This window comes from Notothenia rossii, assembly GCF_949606895.1.
Source record: "Notothenia rossii genome assembly, chromosome: 2".
Classification (NCBI taxonomy): domain Eukaryota; kingdom Metazoa; phylum Chordata; class Actinopteri; order Perciformes; family Nototheniidae; genus Notothenia; species Notothenia rossii.
The window spans coordinates 56,623,523-56,636,215 of NC_136904.1; the positions used below are offsets into that span (position 1 = coordinate 56,623,523).

General features: G+C 42.3%; 1 protein-coding gene across 5 annotated transcripts in view; it reads right to left on the reverse strand.

Annotated features, from left to right (window-relative positions):
- Positions 1-7,435: 7,435 nt before the first annotated feature.
- ftcdnl1 (formiminotransferase cyclodeaminase N-terminal like 1) overlaps positions 7,436-12,693 on the reverse strand; it is a 54,414-nt gene continuing 49,156 nt past the window's right edge. For all 5 annotated transcript variants that reach the window (XM_079662757.1, XM_079662756.1, XM_079662759.1 and 2 more), the window contains one exon: positions 7,436-7,894. In XM_079662757.1, the coding sequence (XP_079518883.1) occupies positions 7,458-7,894 (437 nt within the window). In that variant the 3' untranslated portion in view covers positions 7,436-7,457. The remainder of the gene's footprint in view (positions 7,895-12,693) is intronic.

A 12,693-nucleotide genomic window follows, 5' to 3' on the forward strand; every position in this document is an offset into this window, starting at 1 on the left:
TTATTATATTCTATTTAGCCCAACAATATAGTTAATTTCAATCAATAGCTTGAGTCAAATAAACAACCCAGTGTATGGTTTATATTTAACCCAGTGATATAGTTCATTTCAATCACTTGCTTGGGTCAAATAAACAACCCAGTGTACGGTTTATATTTAACCCAGTGATATAGTTAATTTCAATCACTAGCTTGGGTCAAATAAACAACCCAGCACATGGGTTAAAATGATCCAGCCCAGCACATGGGTTAAGACAACCCAGCGCGTGTTCTGTCCTATAGTGACTCAGCAGCTGGTTTATGATTGGGTTATTTTTTAACCCAGTAGTTTTAAGAGTGTAAAGTCTACGTGTGGGAAACCCTGCTATCTTACCAGTTCTTATGCAACTCGCAAATATCTCTCTCTTCTCTCTTTTCTATCGCTCTCTTCTCTCTATTCTCTCTCTCTTCTCTCTTCTCTCTTTTCTCTCTCTCTCTCTCTCTCTCTCGCTCTCTCTCTCTCTCTCTCTCTCTCTCTCTCTCTCTCTCAATGTTGGTGCGCAAATGCGCCTTTTTTTAAATGATCCGTTGCTCTTTTTTGGCGGGGGGTGCGCATGCGCACCTGCGCACCAGTTATGTGCAGCCCTGCTTATAGGCCTAAGTCTGTTTCCAGTGACTTTATTTTGAAATTCAGTTTCTGAGGAATGGCAAAAAAGCCAGAGATTATAGAATCAAATAAATAAATAAAAACAAGGATAATTGTGTGTTATTGTTGAGTAAATAACAGTGTGTTATATTTAGAAAAGAATAACAAATTAGAATGAAAAAAAGAATTAAAAAAAGACGGATTTCAGTATTCTGAGGCTCTGAGCACCATTTATTTTCCTCGCGGACAGCAAAAAAAACGTCAGACATTATACGGTTTAAAATAAAAACAATAATCGTGGCTTGATATTGAGTAAGAAAATGTTTTTATGAACCACACAGCTTCCGGTCTTCCAAGACCCGAACGGACAAAAAGACGTGCTGCAGGCACGAAACATACTACCAATAAAAATACATTGCTTTTAAAATCGTTCTGTGTGACACGAAAAAAAAGGGGGAAATCGTGTTGGTGAACACGAATCAATAGATTAAATGTAGCGAATATAACACGAAATGCCGTGAGACTGGGTTGGGAGTGGATGTATAGTAGCTTAGGGCAAGGGGGTTGCCACTCCTGTTTAAAGGCCTTTTCTACATTGAGGTCAGATACTTGTGAGACGTCCTCTTGAATGTATCTTCATTATGTTGAGGTCATGAATGAGGTTATAGCTTTCATAGTGATAACAGAGACAAGATAAAGAGATTTAACAAACCCTAATTGTTCAAAGTAATTGTCATTGCAGTGTAGCAAGTACAATAATGTGACAGGTCAGATTCTGTTTTCAAATATTTAACCATCAGGGAAAGGGACTTTTTCTTTGTTCATTGTAATTCACAGCCGTCACGTTATCTTATCTCTACATTTAGCCACTTCTCCTGTTAGCTCTTCCTGTTTGAGCTAAGCTGCAGCACCAGGAGCTTTCTGATCTGAAGTCTTTTGAAATGGTAAATCAACCTCCATGGAATTTATCAAGTACATTTAGGAAGATTGGTTAGATGATTCAGAGACTACTTCTTAAGATGCTGTGTGACATTATGCTGTGGAACAATGTTTAAAAGAACATGAAAGGAAGAGGATTATTTAAACCCACAACATTAACAAATCAACGCCACACAGGAATTGAAGTTGCTGCTGTCATTAAAAGGGCTTTGATGAGACATACAGAGGATTAGCAGTATTATCATTAGTATGATATGATCAGATTATCGATGGTGTAGTTTGGCCTTGACAGTTATTCAAACACTCGAGCAATAGTATTCAGTAAGTAAGTGTTAAAACATGCTTTAATTTCTCGGAGAAGAACATCGAACATAGATCAGTGGCTGGAGCTGGCGGCCCATATGGAGTCACCGCTGCCAAGAACCTCGGTTTAGCTCCCGAGCCAGAGGAAAATGTCAGGCCGTGAGTTACTACACATACCCTCTATCCCCCTCTTCCCACACTGTATCTCTGATGAAGGCACTCTTTTGCCCAAAGATTTCTTTAAATAAATATATACTGTATACATCAACATAAGTCTCTGTGTCTGTCTTTACGTTTTCTTAACATTCGGTTATCCAATCTTCGTCACACTTGATGGTTGTATTGTGTGAGTTCTTGAGATCTACAGGACATATTTATCAAGATTGTGTTATGTACACATTGTGAAGTGTATTAAGGGGTCTCAAATTTGAAACCTACTGCATGCTGGGTAACGTTTGCTTTCCGTTACTCACTACAACATATCAACCGTTACACAGGCAAAAAAGCATGCTAGGTTTGCTCTCTATCGATGTTCATGCCAAAATTATTATCATAAATGTTTGTTGAATCCTTGAACAGCTGCAGTATCCTTTCTGACAGGGATGAGTCCAGGCATTTCTGTAACTTTCTGAAACCAACATTCACACACACTTCCCAGGGGGGTTGGCCAGTAGTGCCAATTTGAGGAGGGTAGCTACTTTTAGTGGCTCTCTTTTTTCAGTTTTCGCACAACTATTTCCGGCATTTCTCAAAAGACCAACACTAGAGTGAAACAGTAATAATACCCCTCTGAAAATGTGTGGCATGTCCCTTATATTTAAACGGTGTTGCGTCTAACTGACGCAACACCGTTTGTAAGGAATAAACACTTCTGACGTTGAACAAACTTTGAACAAACTAGTTATTTTCCAGTGTAACCCGGCCAACAGTTTGAACATGACACTGACAATACATTGAGCAATATAATTAATAGGGAAAGAATGTCTGTCTGTATACTGTATATGTATGTTCGAGTTTCTCCACAACCTTTCATCTGATAGACTTCTTACTTTACTTGGTATTGCTCAGGACCAATGGGTCTTCTTTGCAAGCAGATTATTACAACCCATATGTTTCAAGGCTGCAACCTGGTCTTAGTAATAATGACGGGAGAGAAGGAGTTGTGTGTAATATTTAAAAGTGCAACAAATGTATTTGTTTGTATGAGACCAATGGATGGGTCCAACAAAAATAAAACTTCCACCAAGGGGACTAAGGTTGATGACCAGTATGAAAACAAATGTCAACATGGTATTTTTTAGGTACAAAGCTATTGTTACTTTATTAATACCTAACATCATGTAAGGTAGTTACGACGTCCCAAACTTTTGTAAACTCAAACCACGCTATTTCCCTAAATCTAACCAAGTATTGCCTAATATTACCCAGTGGGCCTTTGTATATATTCTTAACTGTATTCAGCTGAAAATGATATGTTAAAATATATTCAGGTAACCTTCCAGTAGATTTCAGTTTTAGAGAAAAGACAACTAAAGGGACTGAATGTTAGCATTCCACGCTCCACATCATAAGACACGTGTGTAATTACCTAATTAAATGAGACAGTTTGGCTCTTTGGTGAAACATTGACCTCAGTCTGACCTCTGGTCGCAATGTCTGAACCCTGGTCTAATGACACAGCTTTGTCTTGTGGTAGAAGACATGCTGATCTGTTCTGTGTCTTATTGACTTCTGACGCTTGATCAAATTACAATGAACTGACCTGATCTGACCAGACTGAAAGAAAGCTACTGGGGTGAATTTGTCTTTAGTAGCCTGGATCCGATGGAATTCAGCTGAATACAAGTACTTTATTTCCCCCAGTGTAAAGGATCAAATCCTCTCTCATGTCCATTTTTCCCTCCAAGCAATATGAAGCCAAAAGCTTTCAGAAACCAAAAGGACTTTATAAATGTTTTATTCAGGTCTTGTCAGCCTGTGCCATCTTAGCCTACTTTCCTCAGTACTTTGGGGGAAGCGCAGTTACTTGTTGCCAGTCCTTGATATCTCCTAGTCATACATTATACATGGAGCTATACTGCATAGTGCATGAATACAATATGGCATCAGTTCATCAGCACAATTTGGAACCTTTTGAAGCATCTGAAAGAAAACAATCTCAATGTATGTGTTCAAGAGGGAGCATATGAGCAATAGAAATCAGGTCTACGTGGTCGTAGTGATTTGTAATGGGTTCAATCAACGGCTAACACACAGGCACGTGCACACACAAAACCATCAGCCGGATATTTAAGCGTGCATATCAGAGCAGTGCGTCCTTACCCTGTCGGAGGCTGTGAGTATCCACAGAGACAGATGGAGAGATCACCGGAGGAGCAGAGCACAGTGGAGAGCTACACAATCTGGGTCAGTGTTGCTGGAAGCATCCTTATGATGAAGAAGGTAGCCACAGAGGTGCAGACGTCACAGGCCCACATGGATGCTAGCATCCAGCCACGGTCGCATCCTCTGTCTGTCGTTTTGATCCTGGTGCAATGAATTCTACTGAGACTGGAGCAAATCCACAATGTTCTCACATCCACACACCAGAGCTCCCTGCTAGCAGAAATAAGCTGGTCTGCATGAAGCATCAGCGCCACAGAGAAAGAATCTCCTCCTCCGCTCACTGCCTCTGCCTACTTCACTGCTTTATCGCTCTATTTCTGTCTTCCTCTGATGCTCACCCATATTTCCACTTCACTGCTCTCTCTCCCTCTTCCACTCTCTCTCTCCCTAATTCTCAACTGTCTCCAAGTGCTCGCTCAGCCTTTGCCCAGAGGATGTTGAACATGTGTTCAGGGTGGGGGTTTGGGACTGCTGCCTTCATAGGTGGCACGCTTACTTCCCACACTGCCAGGTTAGGTAGGATGGCACTGTGAGCTTACATTTTAGGCACCTAACTAGCAGTCAGTTAGATCCAGTGTGGTCTCTATTTCTGGTAAACAGGCTATTTCTGAATCAAAGATCTGAGGAGTGGAAGACGGGATTAATGGCTGTGATTAACTGTCATGCTTGATTGGTGTAAATCTGCTGGACAGCAAAGTAAGGAAGGGATGAAGTAGTGGATGTCTGTATGTGACATGATAAAATCACTGTCAGATTACTAAAGAGCCCTGCAGGAATGTCGGAGGGGGGAAACAAACCTCACAGGCTCAGAAAGGATCTGCAGCACGAGTGTTTTTGTTGCTGCTGAACACCGCTCCCTCTTTCCAGACAGGCGAGACACATTTCTTCACATTATACGACAGAGGCAGAGGGAGAAGAGGAGATGTGGGAGGCAGAGTGTGTAGGAGAAAAATTGACAAACGTAGAGAGGGGAGAATGGGGGGTGGGGCTGAGAAAGCTGCAGAAAGGAAAAGAAAAGGAGGGAGAGGGAGAAAAGAGAGCTTTGAAATATTTATAGAGCTGAAGACTGATGTAAAGAAATAAGCTCCTCTATTTCTGTGCTGTGACACACGGTCGCATCTTGTATGGGAGGCTGTCAAGCTGAGTCATATCACAGGGATCCTGCTTCTGCAGCGAGGACGCACAAACTGCAGCACAGGCAGGAACAGTCATGTGTTTATCGAAGCGGATTGCACACAAAGAAATACATTCAGGCTCCAGTGGGAAAGTGTTCCTTAAACGGATATCAACTGAGTGAGCTGCTGAGAGAAAGTGCTCTTCATCAGGAAAATGATGACCTTGTGACAATCATAAAAGCCATTAGACTGACCAACGAGTTTGTTAGGGAGGAAGGAGATGAAGACGGGGAGGGGATATTTGGGAGATATGAATTTCGCTGGTTTTATTTATAGTCCCCTTTTTCCTGGGAAGTGAGGCGTTTCCAAATCAAACGCTTTTCACTGAAAGCTAATGGAAGTCAAATAGTCTTTGTACCCAAGATTTAATTTTGCTTGCAAATTTAAAAACATGCGTGCATGTGAGAGTATATGTGTGTGTGTGTTTGTGGAGACCGGGATACCTTTGGGTTTATGCTGTGACCTACATTAGGCCTTGATGCTCCCAAGCCTGGCAGGCCGAGTGTGTGTGTGTGTGTGTGTGTGTGTGTGTGTGTGTGTGTGTGTGTGTGTGTGTGTGTGTGTGTGTGTGTGTGTGTGTGTGTAGGTATGTATGTATATATCAGATATGAAGCTGCATTGTGTGGCTTGCGTTGCTTGTGTGACTGAGCCTCAACTGGATGACATAAAGAGAGGTGAATGTTCACAGTAAGAGAGATTATCCAAAGAACACAAATATTGGTGAAGACTGCATGGCTCGTGCCTCAAAGGGCGAGTTTTCATGTTACTTCAAATACAAAAAGATGTAACATCACAACATATTGAAATGATAGTAGATTCAGACATTGAAGCTAAAGCAGGATATCTTTACTGGAAGATGTTATGACTCATACTACCTCGGTTTGTGCGTAAAGCTTAACTGATTAGCACCCACACTCTGCATATAGATTAGGCAGTTATTGGCTCAAGAATCACTAATATCCTGTGCATATATGGCTTAAATTAAACATCATCTTTAAGTGTTTTTTTTCCCTTTAAAAACGTACTCCGACCCTGCTTTTGTATCACATCCGTATAGCTCATTATTATTGCCTAATGATTCAAATCCATACCTCCTTACTGCATGATGTGCTGCTATTCAATGCATTGTGCTGGCCTTATGTAAGAAATTAGTGGATTCATCTCGCTCCAGTTCATTCCTGACCTGTCCTCTGGCGTAATTCGCCTTCACGATATTAATGGTTCATCACATGCATCACACACTGCATATATATATATATATATATATATATATATATATATATATATATATATATATATATATATATATTGACAAGCTGCTTTATTTAAACTATAATAATATACAATACAAAATTAAACAGTTCCAAACGCTGGATGCCTCTTGAAGATTCAGTTCATGACTTGTGATAAAAATAGCTGTTTTATGCACAGATGGTGACTTCCATAGATTCATGCATTGTAAGGTTGATGGTGAACATCATGGTAAGAGTCATCAGCAGAGACTCATCAGTAAACACAAGTGTCCTATTTGCTCCAAACAGGAAATGCCAAACACATTCAAATTCCACTCTGGAGGATGACATGCTGGGATGTATGGCTTTTGGTCTTGGTTTGGTAGAAACTAAACAAAAACCCAAATCTCCTCAACTGCAAGAGTCAGATTAGAATGGCACTGATCAGTAGGTGTGTTTAGAGGATGACACAATATTCTCCATAGTGGCAATAAGACACTCCGAGGAATGTCTGATAAGCCTTCTGAAGACACAGTGTTAGCTGACAGATGATAAAATCAGCTATGAACAATTGGCTAGAAACAGATATTTAGCTTTTTCTGTGTGAGATCAAAGATTGATTAAACAATAACTAAGAATTTGAGAGGTAAATCTGCCACCATTACATTAAACTGCAAACATGCATCAACGGGAAGCTTGACAGGGTTAGCAATGGTAACATAGGGGGCGGGGCTTAACAAATTAATATGACATAAAACAAAGAAGCATGAGGATTCCTGTTTTTGGCAATTATTTATTTTCACATTCTGATCCTGTGCTGCTCTTTCCAGAACTCAGCAATCCCTTGTGACAGAGCTAACTCTGCCAGGCCCCTGCACTCGTGGGGGGTAAACCCCACCAGCGCTGTGTTCTTTGTTCCAATCCCCTGCCTCCCTGCCAGCTCTGCCACTCTTGCAGTGATCAGAGAAGCTGGAGCATGGCAGTAGGGCTGGCCCTGGATGCTGAAACTCGGCCATGGTTCCCCTGCAGTCATGTTGCTTGGGTAACGCCCTTTCACGCTTTCCACATTACATGCGATTTCCACAGCGCCATCATGTGGCAGCGCCAGCACCTGCACCCCCGGCAGCCCCCCGGTGGTCGACTCCCTCATGGCTGTGGCGATGCTGCGTCCTAAGGCTAAGTCCTGGGTGTCAATAGTGACGTTGCAGTTAATAACATATGGGCTGGCTCCAACACCTGCAGGATCACAGAAACAAGATAACATTTTCATACTGAATATTGTTCCAAGTTAACCTTTTGCCTCATTTCCACAGCATGGTGTTGGATCGACTCGCATACGTTTGGTACCAGGTTATTTAACCCAGTCTCACAAAAAAACGTGAAATAGCTACGTTGGTCCACAGGGCAAGACGTAATATCTTCACAAATAATCGTCTCAAACCGTGACACTGATAAAAAAAAAAAAAGTCCCATTAATTTCTAATGACCAGTGTCCATGTCACGTGATCGCAAACTTTCCCAGCATGAGAAAAAAAAACATGGCGGTGACCCGACTTATTTTTTGTGGAAAATCCTAAATCATAGGATAGTTTGGTCATTAAAATGCTTTTTGATTCGATTTCTAGCGAGAATGTATTACTATGTGTACTTTTAAAATCTACGTCAAGGGGATGTGTAGGATCTATTGTTTGATAGATATTATGAAGATTATTTGAGGTCTCGCCAGGAGAACGTGAATATACTACGTATTTTAACGATAGGGCGGTGGTGGCGAAGTCAATAGGGACTTGGCTTGGGAACCGAAAGGTCCCCGAAAGACCAAGTGCTGCCGAGGTGTCCCTGACCAAGGCACCATTTCCTACACTGCTGCCCGGGCACCGTACATAATGGCAGCCCACTCCTCCGAACACTATAAAACCCCAGTGTCAGTAGCCTCTGAATTTCTATCCACCAGGGCCTGCAATGAATTTGCCTCCTAACGAAAATCAGATAAGCATTCAGTGCCTCTGTGTCAGGTACAGCAAATGTGTTGTCCCTTTGTCCACTTAAAATCAATTCAAACATCATGACATTCCATTTGATAAATGATAAAGACCTGGAGGACATTATTCAACATCTGAAATCCTCCTCCTGCTGCCTTGATATTATACCTACAGGCTTTTTTCAAAACTGTTTTTCATTGCTTGGCCTCAGATCTACTTCACATACTAAACAAGTTTCTCCACTCGGGTGTTTTTCCACAGGCCCTGAAAACTGCAGTCATTAAACCGCTCTTAAAAAAGCATAATCTAGATCAGGGGTGCCCACACTTTTTCAGCAAGGGAGCTACTTTTAAAATGACCAAGCCCAAATGATCAACGACCTAAGTTATCCTATCTATGTAGATGACACCCAAATTTATATAAAAATGTCACCAGGAGACTATTCTCCAATTATAACACTGAGTAAGTGCATTGAGCACATCAATGACTGGATGAGTAGGAACTTTCTACAATTGAACATAAAGAAAACTGAGATTATTGTTTTTGGAGCAAAGGAGGAACAAATAAAAGTAATCGCAGAGCTTCAGTCGGCAGACTTCAAAACAACAAATAAAGCACGAAATCTAGGTGTAATCATGGACTCTGACCTGAATTTTCACAGTCACATTACAACAATTATTAAGTCTGCATACTATCACCCTAAGAACATATCTAGGATTAAAAGACTAATGTCACAGCAGGATTTGGAAAAACTTGTCCATGCTTTTATCTTCAGTAGACTCGACTACTGTAATGGTGTCTTCACAGGTCTCACTAAAAAATCTATTGGAAAGCTGCAGCTGATTCAGAACGCCGCTGCTTGAGTCCTCACTAAGACTAAGAAAGTGGATCACATCACTCCTGTTCTGAAGTCTTTACACTGGCTTCCTGTCTGTCAAATAATTGATTTTAAAGTACTGCTGCTGGCTTGTAAAGCGCTGAATAGTTTAGGACCAGATTATATTAACGATCTCCTGCAAAACTATGAAGCATCCAGGAGTCTCAGGTCCTCTGGGACGGGTCTGTTCTCTGTTCCAATTTATTCATGTATTCTATACCTGTTTATTTTATTATCTTTGCCTGTTTTTAAATGCCATTTTATAATCTGTTTCTGCTGTATTTGTTCTTAAATGTCTTTTATTTTATTTTGTAAAGCACTTGAATTGCCACCGTTCTATCTCACACAGGCTCCGCCTCTACTGGACTCTATGGGTACAGTGGGTGGAGCCCCGATGGATAAACGCCCTGTCGTCCTACAACATCGACCCACCACACTGCCCCTGACCGGCCTTTAGTTAACAGCCACCGCACCCCAACTTCCTATCATCCGGTTGTGACCGTGGAGAAGTCGGGGCCGCAGCTTACTTGGCTGGGTAGAGCCTAATTGGTCTGAATAAGCCCAGAGCTTCACCCTGCAGGTGCCAGTGCAAGTGACTATACACCAGAGGTGGGACCAAGTCATTGTTTTGCAAGTCTGAGTCAAGTCTCAAGTCTTTGCGCTCAAGTCCAAGTCAAGTCTCAAGTCAGGATGGGTAAGTTCAAGTCAAGTCCAAGTCCTAAACTTTGACAAAACGAGTCTTAAACAAGTCATTATGTGCTTTTCAACAAATGTAATGACATCCATCAACAGAATAATACTTAATAATCAAACTGCTCTTTATTAGTCACATTAATCATTTAATAATCCATTTTCTCTCTGCTGGTAAAGTAACGTATTTTTTTCAATTTTAAGAGGGATCAGTAAGGTAAGGCTACTGTGATGGTTTGATTCAGAAGGAGTTTAATGTATAAGATCCCTGATGTTGAGGTGACCAGAATGTTTATTTCCACTGTGTACAACATGCAGGCCCGGTTTCAGAACAAAATGACTCAGGGTGCATCCGAGATTAGAGAGGGTGCAGTGGTAAAGTGCTATTTTTATAAGTGGGGAGTGGACCTAACACCCTCTAGGGGGGTCCTCACCTCCTCTAGGAGGCTCCTCACCTCCTCTATGGAGGGTCTGGGGGCATGCTCCCCTGGGAAGATTTATTTTTAAATATTGAAGTTAAAAGCATCAATCTGGTGCACTTTGAGAGCAAAATGAAGAGATCTATGGATCTATGTGCTCTTTGCTTGATTCATGCCTTCCCAGTCCCTTATCACGTACAAGAGCATGGCGCCAGTTGTTGTAGCCAGTTGTGGTGAAGGCATATGACTTACTTGAACCAAAATGTCTACATGCATAGCAGAAGATGACATCTTTTTTACATAAATATTCCAGCCAATCTATGTTTTGAAACCATGAGCTGCAAAATGAGCGCCTTACCCCACTGTACAGGCGAGTTGAGTACTTTTTTAAATATACCTGGGCAGGCTCTGTTTTTCCGAGGTCCTCTGGCACTTGCGGGTCGCTGAGGGGTGGCGGTGTTTGGGGCAACGAAGACCGCTGCGGCTGCTTCGCCTCCATGGGCGAGGCAAAGCCGGCGAGTCGGGCGTTAGTGTCCACGACAGTGGCCGCGGGTAACGTAATGTCCCCATGATCTGAACTGTTTTTACCTGCAGTAGATGCAGTGTTACTGCTGGCGATAAGGGCTGGTTGTTTTAACCATTTTCTGATGTCCATCATTGACTGCTGTGTAAGCACCTTGCAGATGATGAACGCGCAGCGGCACAGGTCACGCACACCTGACATAATAACTTACCGTTTAAATTGACCAAATAAATGAAGCAGACAATTTTATGTAACCACAATTACAATTTATTTCAACTAAATTCTTCTTCTTATTATTATTATTATATATTTAATATTTTTGACTTTTCATTTTTTTCACTTTTCATTTTTCAAATGAGGGTGCATAACGACTCAACTGAGGGTGCAATGCACCCTTATGCACCCCCGTAGAACCGGGCCTGACAACATGTTATAAGGGACCCACAATCTATGGGATTATGGGATAACGTGCAGCGAGGCGGTCTCTATGGGGAAAAGAACACCTTTGAATATAGGACTTTTTATTGTAACCGAGTATTCCTACACTCTGGTCCTTTTACTCAAGTACAAGATCTGAACTTCTCCCACCTCTGACAATAAATCCTGAGTGGTTACCAAAAAAAAACCTGCACTGAAGATTATTTTCATTTTACAAATCCTGCACTCAGCTTTGCTTTCTCCAATATCATTGAAATGCAGCCAGATGCTGCTTATTTTTTTCGGTTTTCGCAAATTTCTTGACTTTTTCCGACGCGCTTGCATTTAAATCCGTCTCCCCGTCACTCTGTGCAGCTGGCCTGTACCACTACACCTGCTGTGCCCCCCACCCTTCTTTCACATAATGGTATGATCCTAGTGTGTCCTCTCATATGATATTCCGCATGGTGGCCCAGCTAAATAAAGACCCGCCCCTGCCTGCATGGTTTCTCAGCAAGAGTAGGAGCGGCTGGAGATTCTGCTCTCCCCGACGGGAGTTTGCTCTTCTAGCGGCATCTCGTGATCGGCGTGTTGGAGACCCCTGAATTAAATTATCAAGTCACCTCAAGTCAGAAGGCTCAAGTCCAAGTCAAGTCCTGAGTCATTGGTGTTCAAGTACAAGTGCATTATGTCCATGGGGGTCAGATACAGCTTACTGACCCACATTCTCCCTCCTTTCACCAGTCCTGTGTTGCCCCAGCAAGCACAGACGATGAAAAGGAGCCAGACATGTCCAAGAGACAAAACCTTATGAAGGGGCCTGGCGTAGACCAATACGCCGCCGTGCATATGTCCCCCACACTCACGCCGTTGAACAAGGCTGTTGACACAGCCATACCACGTGTAGAGTGTGCATGGACCCTAGTGGGGAAGGCTAAGGGTCTTCCAGCTCTGTATGGGGCTTACTGCGCACCATGTTTCCCGGGTCCCTAAGGAGCATGGGAAAACACGAGTGCATTATGTCCAGGGGGGTCAGATACAGCTTACTGACCCACATCCTCCCTCCCTTCACCAGTCCTGTGTTGCCCCGGAAAGCACAGACGATGAAAAGGAGCCAGACATGTCCA